This window comes from Hippoglossus stenolepis, chromosome 6 (assembly GCF_022539355.2).
Source record: "Hippoglossus stenolepis isolate QCI-W04-F060 chromosome 6, HSTE1.2, whole genome shotgun sequence".
Taxonomy (NCBI): domain Eukaryota; kingdom Metazoa; phylum Chordata; class Actinopteri; order Pleuronectiformes; family Pleuronectidae; genus Hippoglossus; species Hippoglossus stenolepis.
In genome coordinates this window covers 427,502-434,065 of record NC_061488.1, presented here as the reverse complement: position 1 = coordinate 434,065, position 6,564 = coordinate 427,502, and the positions used below count along the sequence as shown (strand labels likewise).

Genomic DNA, 6,564 nt, shown 5'->3' with positions numbered 1-6,564 from the left:
GCACTTACACCTTGTATCTGACTTGTTTACCACAGATTTCCTACTGAACTCACATGAGAGTGATTTGGATCTTATCTCGATCTCTGCATGAAAGCATAAGAGTTTATTCCCTAAAATGTTCAACTATTCCTTTAAGATAAATAAAACTATATAAAACAACAACACAGTTCTTTCTGTACAAAAGGTATTTAACATTAAGGACTTTAGATTTGTGTTAAGTGGAGTTCCCTCTATACAGATAAGACATTAAACCCAGTGCAAAGAGAACAATTCATAGTCTCAGTTTCTCCCTCAGCATCGACATCTAAACAGTAAACTGCTTCATCAACAACCAACATCTCCAAAAACCATGAGCCTCAACACCTCAACATTTTCTTTTATACTGTAAATGAAACAAAGAGCAGAAAGACCTTAAAGCTAAATGATCATAATTTACCACACAAGTTCCCACAGCGCCTCCAATTCATGCTGTGAGTGATGTGCTTGTTAGACCAGAGGCTTCATGTTTGAATGAATACAAACACATTGTGTTACCAAAGAGCAAAGCAACTTCAACGTAAAGATCTTGGCTCAGAGTTTGACGTGAGGCCCTGTCACGGACGGAGATAGACAGGGAATCACGGTCAGAACAAACCCGAGCCGGCTGGTAAAGCAGCCTGATGGTTTGTGGGAGACGTCAGTGGTCTGGTTCTGGTCCATGGCCGAGGTTTGATTTCCTCTCTGTTCATCTCCAGAGTTTGTTCTTCATTGTGCTTCATGGTCCCTTTTATTTGAGATGAATTTGACTCGATGACGTCGGGATGATTATTCGTCCGCTCCTGAGATGAAAAATAACGTGAGATCACAGATGTGGATTCTTCTGGTGATCAGTGCGCACGGGGCATTTAAAGTTTGTTCCTTTTGTTCCTGTAGTGTCACCTCAGGGTTCAGAGTGCAGACAGCTCCGAGCTTTGGGTCCTGCTCAACGGCACTTCAACTGAGGCAAGCTGATATCCTCCATCTCTAAATCCTCCAGAACGTGCAGCAGGATTAACTGAATGCAACCAGCTACTGATAAACACGAATTGGCATTGTGCTAACATAGAGACGTAGCACAACTCAATAACTCATCACAGCTCAACTATGTCTTTATTTCCTTGTATTTGGTCTTTGATAAGAATCTAAGTGTCTAAAGAAAAACTATTTCATCCTCCACATAGAACAATGCATCATGTGAACGTACTTTTATTCCACAGTAGCAGCTGATCAGCAAAAACTAAAACCTGCTGCTGAACCTTTACGTCACAAATCCTCCAAACAAGCCTGTGATGAAAAGATCTATTCTAAAGAACGAGTGAAAATAAAGACGGACGATGCGTCTCCGCCTCCTCCCACTGTCCCACAATGAAGCCAAAATATCTCGGATATGAGAATCTAGGGCGACCAATCAGGAGTCAGTCTCAGCTGTCAATCATGAGGTCTGAGCTTGTTTTTATATCATCAAATAACTAATTAAAACAAACTGATCAGAAACACTTGAACAAACATCAGTGTGATAGGAACTACCTGAAATGACAGAAACATCTCTTCAAACATGTAATGTCCACTTGGATGTTTTAGTTTGGTCCATGTCCCATCTGCTAACATGGAGGAGGAGGGGTTTATGATCTTAACTGCAGCCAGCCACCAGGGGGCAGTAGAGATGCTTTGGCTTTGGGGAGATGTCATGGCTCAGATAAGCCACGTTAGCCTGTAGCTCGAACTCCAGTAAATGTTTGTACAACTAAATGATTCATTTACAATTTAATTTGAATAGTTTAGAACAAATCTAACGTTTATAATCCCAGTGAAACTCTATGAGAAAACATGAGCTGAAAGTGCCCCCCCGTGTTCTGCTCGTCATGGAGCGACGGCTCAGACGAACTGAAGAGGTGACGCAGGAGGAGGTTTATCCAGTGATGCAGGCGCTGTAGTAAACAGCGCTGCTGGCATCCGACAGAGCCGAGATCAGGGGGCTGCTGCCGTCATCGCACACACTCAGCAGGCTGCTGACGTCCCTGCTAATGATGCCGCTGCTATTCATGCTGCTCCCGATGCTACTGCGCCCACCCACGGCCTTGGACCCGCCCCCACAGCCGGCAGCCAGTCCGAAGGCCTCGTCTCGATTCCTCCCGAGATTCACGTACTGGTCGAATTCGTGTCTGTCCACCTCAGACCAGAAGTCAGCAGAGGAGGAGCCCAGGTGTCCGCTGGACTCTGGGTTGGACGGGTCTACGTGAGAAAGAAAAGTAGTTGGAGGGACGGAGGCCGAGGAGGGGGACGTCTCAGGAGGAGGGGACAGCTGCCCCAGGTGAGAGGGGGGGAAGTGGGCGGTGTTATGGACTGAGTTCCCACACAGTTGAGTGAAGTAGCCGACGGGGGCGGAGCTCAGGGTGGTTTGGTGGCATTTCATTGGCTCAGACAGGCTGATGGAGGGCGGGGGTAGGATGCAGGGGAGGGGGACAGAGGTGGGGGGCACTTCCCAGGACTGCGTAGCGTGACGTGGTGACAGGAAGCATGAGATGGATTCAACCTGCTGGAGCTCAGGTTGGACTCAGCAGGACTCACACAGCTCATCCCGGAGCCCTGAGTGTGCGTCGCTGCACCGTGCACAGCGAGCCGTGCACCGAGCCGTGCACGGAGCCGTGCACCGAGCCGTGCACCGAGCCGTGGTGGCTGCTGTAGTGAGGGCTGTAATGCTGGTTAGGATGGTGGAGGTGGTGGTGGTGGTGGTACCCGCTCCAACCTCCCATCACCCCCTCCTCTTGGATATGTTGGGGGAAAAACACAGACTCTCCATCCTCCAGAACATCCAGAGGGGACATCTCTGGGGTGGGCAGGCCATAGCTCTCCAGCTCTAGGTGTCCCGGGGCCTGCAGGTCTCTGAAGTGACCCAGAGAGGGCAGCAGGTGGTGGGGGTGGGCCAGAGGGTGTCCATATGCAGAACCTCCAGAGACACCGTCTACACCCAGCGAGCTCATACCAGGTCCCAGCCCCAGGCCTGGTGCACCACCCTGGGCCAGGCTGTGGAGCAGAAGCCCCGGCTCAATCCTCTTCAATTTTTTGGTGGCCTTCTTCCGACGCGGCCGGTACTTGTAGTTGGGATGATCCTGCAGGTGCTGCACACGCAGTCGTTCTGCTTCCTCCACAAACGGACGCTTGTCTGTGGCGCTCAGGTTCTTCCATGACTGACCTGACGGAACAAAGACAAAGACAAAATGATAAATCATCATCGTACGCCCGACGAAAGAGAAGAGGTCAAACTAAATAAACACTTTTATTGATCCCAGTTATCAACTATTAGACCTATCCACATTATCTGTATCCATCGTTGATTATTTGATGATTCATTTCTACATTTATCTTCTTCTAAAGAAGAAAATTATCATATTCAAACTGTTTATTAAAAACAACAACTTTAAACTCGGAGAAAACCAAGAAACCTTGAAAACGTTCATATTTTCCGAGCTGGAGCCAGTTACTGAGAAATACAACTCGTACTTTTTCAGCTCATTTCAAAGCTGGAATATTTCTCTCGTTTTTTATATCAAGAGAGAAAACAGCTGATTTATGATGGCGGTTCGGTAACGATTCAAACAGAAACATGTTTGTGTTCAAATCATATTTCAACCTATAGAACGTCCCACAAACTTTAATGTTGCGGTTGTACAACGTCTCAGCCGCTGCATTAACAACTTGTTCGGGGGATGATTTCCAAAAACTTTATGGTTTGTGTTTTAGTGATGTTCAAAACCTGAAGCTGCAGCCTGGGATTGTTCTGAGCCTCAATCTTAACTGTGACATCTTCTGCATTTGATTTTCTAACTTCAACATTGATAGAAAAGATATTTGGTTCATATTCACAATGAATAAAGGAATACATTTCCGCTGAGATTAATTTAATATTATTCTTAGTATTTTACTTTAATAAACTGCCTGAATAATCTGTGGTGCTTTATAACATTGAGAACAATACGAAGAATTCAGTGTAACCTCTGAGCGCTGACCCTGAACGACTGGCTCCTCTTATGTAAAACTCTTTTATGAAAACACTGGCCCCCTGCACAGTTTCAACATGGTCATAAAAAGCGTTTCCTCGCTGGAGCAGAGCCGCGGCTGCGGTCGGCCTGGATTCATGTCGGTCACTGTGGATTCTGTGTTTCCACCAAACTGTGGAGTTCGGATCATAATGAGCACGTTGACGGACGGAGGAGATTTACTCTGCAGGAGAAGTTTCTAATGACATCGCTCCATCACGGAGGAAACGTTTGAAATCGTTTTAATGTGGAGAACAACACAGACGTTTTATTTGATCTCACTGACAGATGTTTTAAATCTATAATGTGAAACTGTTTAGTTGTTTTTCATCCAATAATAATTTATTACAGATGTTCAGTTCACTGCTTCAGACGCGACAATGTTAACACAACTTCCACTGTTGTATGAAATAAAGCATAATATACACACATTGAAAATATATATCAATTTAAGTCATGATTTACATGACTCGTTCATTTATTTACTCAGTTTTATCAAAGTAAGGACGTAAATAATAAAGTCAAAAATAAAATAATACAGGTTGTGAAAATATGAAAAGAGAAATCGAACATTATACTTTTCATGGTTTATATTAGTTTTAAAAGAGTTTCTCAGTCGGGTGAGTTTTGATGCTCTGATTTAAATTTGTGACATATTTTAAATCAACTTATAAAAGTTTTGTTTGAAACATTTCTTTAAAGAGTCCCGGCTCCTTTACCTCAGCCTCCAGACGATTTGACCCAGATCACGAGGATTCTCTCGAGGCCATGATGGTGTCGATTTCACACGTTATTCATTTAAATGAATTAAACAAGGTTTGTCTCTATTTTGAACTTTTAAAAAGCAGCAAACCCTGATTGGATTTCATGGTTTGAATGTTGTGATGCTGTTTCAGAGGCTGAAGCTTTTGTTCTCGTCTTACCGAGCATCTTGCTGAGCACAGCATTGTGAAGGTCCGGGTTCTGCAGCGCCAGTCTCTTCCTCTCATCTTTGGCCCAAACCATGAAGGCATTCATGGGTCTGCGGATCCTCTGCTCGCCCCCCACGACCTTCCCGTCGGCCGTGCCCACCGACACACCTCCTGCCTGGGTCAGGTCCGGGCTCTGTCCCCCCGAACCGGGGGTCAGAGAAATCCTCGGTTCTGTTCTCCTCACGCTGCCGGCTCCGAGGCCATCGGGTGAGCCGCAGTCCTCGGACAGGTTCCGCTCAAAACCCATTTCAGAATCAGAAGTTGGACTCGGGGTTCTGGACGTCCAGTGACCCCCGAGAGACAGAACAGTCTCTCTAGACAACCTGGGCTCCGGTAAATTCATTCCAAGACCGGGGTTTGACTCAGCTTAGTCCAAGTGAAATTGTACAAACGTCTGTCCCAGTTTGTTGGGTTGCAAAGTTCTGGAAAAAAACTGTAACTCAAAGCGTTTCAGCTGACAAAGATGAGGAGATGAATGTGATGGGTTAGGAGCAGAAATCCCAAAGCACAGCATCGAGATGTGAGAGGAGGGAGAAGGAGAGAGAGAAAGAAAACAAACAGGTTGTGGTTCAGGATATTCCCTCTGAAAGGATCCAGTGACTCAGCCTCTCTCTTCCCCTAAAGACAACACGTCTTGTTTGGAGTGTGCGGTGCAGCGGTTTGTCCTGAGCTCGATTCCCCTCCGTCACTCAGGACGTCCGACTCTCTGTCTCTGTCTGTCTCAAACTTTTAAAACTTGTGGCCAGAGTCAACCGACCCACGCTGTGTATATATACCCCGCCCTGACCAATCAGATAAATATGTAGCTGGAGATTTAACCAATGAGACGCCAGGTGGAAATGAGAGGAAGGAACGAGTGTGTGTGGGAGACGGGGGGGGGGTTGCCTCTCCCTCTTTCCTCTTCTGTGACCGCCACCCTTTCCTCCCCCCCGAAGCTTTGCATGCACACACACACCCACACACAAACACACACACACACACTCCCTGTCCGCCTGTCCAGGGAGATGTAATCAGAGAGGTCCATTGTTTCTGCCCAACTGAGAGTGGAGCTTCATACACACACACCCACACACACACACACACACACACACACACACACACACACACACACACACACACACACACGCACACATGAAAGCACAGATACATATTCTCACACACATGCATCATGTTCTAATGAGAGGCAGAAAACAAAATGTCTTTGCACACAAATAACAGACAAAACATCTTTACACACATGCACATAGTGTGTGTCTCTGTGAGCGCTGGCCTGTAGTGTTTGTGTGAGTGTGTGTGTGTGTGTGTGTGTGTGTGTGTGTGTGTGGTGTGTGTGTGTGTGTGTGGTAAAACAGCCATCCACGACTCCAACCAGAACAATTAGTGGGTGAACTTAACACAAGTTATTGTAGGAAAGAGAGAGAGGGGGATGGGAGTGGGAGGCAGCCTATATATTTAAGAGAAATTAAAATGTGCTGTGACATAGACACTGGAACTGTAACATATATATGACGAGGATTTGATTAATGATTCCAAATGTA

The 6,564-nt window shown here is 46.1% G+C and overlaps 1 protein-coding gene across 1 annotated transcript in view; it reads right to left on the bottom strand.

Moving 5' to 3' along the window:
• Window positions 1-5,756, bottom strand: part of sox18 (SRY-box transcription factor 18) — a 6,792-nt gene extending 1,036 nt beyond the window's left edge. Inside the window, 4 exon segments of the mRNA XM_047340233.1 lie at window positions 1-2,457; window positions 2,460-2,635; window positions 2,686-3,211; window positions 4,979-5,756. The exon segment at window positions 1-2,457 is cut by the window's left edge and continues 1,036 nt beyond it. Of these exon segments, the coding sequence (XP_047196189.1) occupies window positions 1,928-2,457; window positions 2,460-2,635; window positions 2,686-3,211; window positions 4,979-5,369 (1,623 nt within the window). The 5' untranslated portion in view covers window positions 5,370-5,756 and the 3' untranslated portion in view covers window positions 1-1,927.
• Window positions 5,757-6,564: the final 808 nt, after the last annotated feature.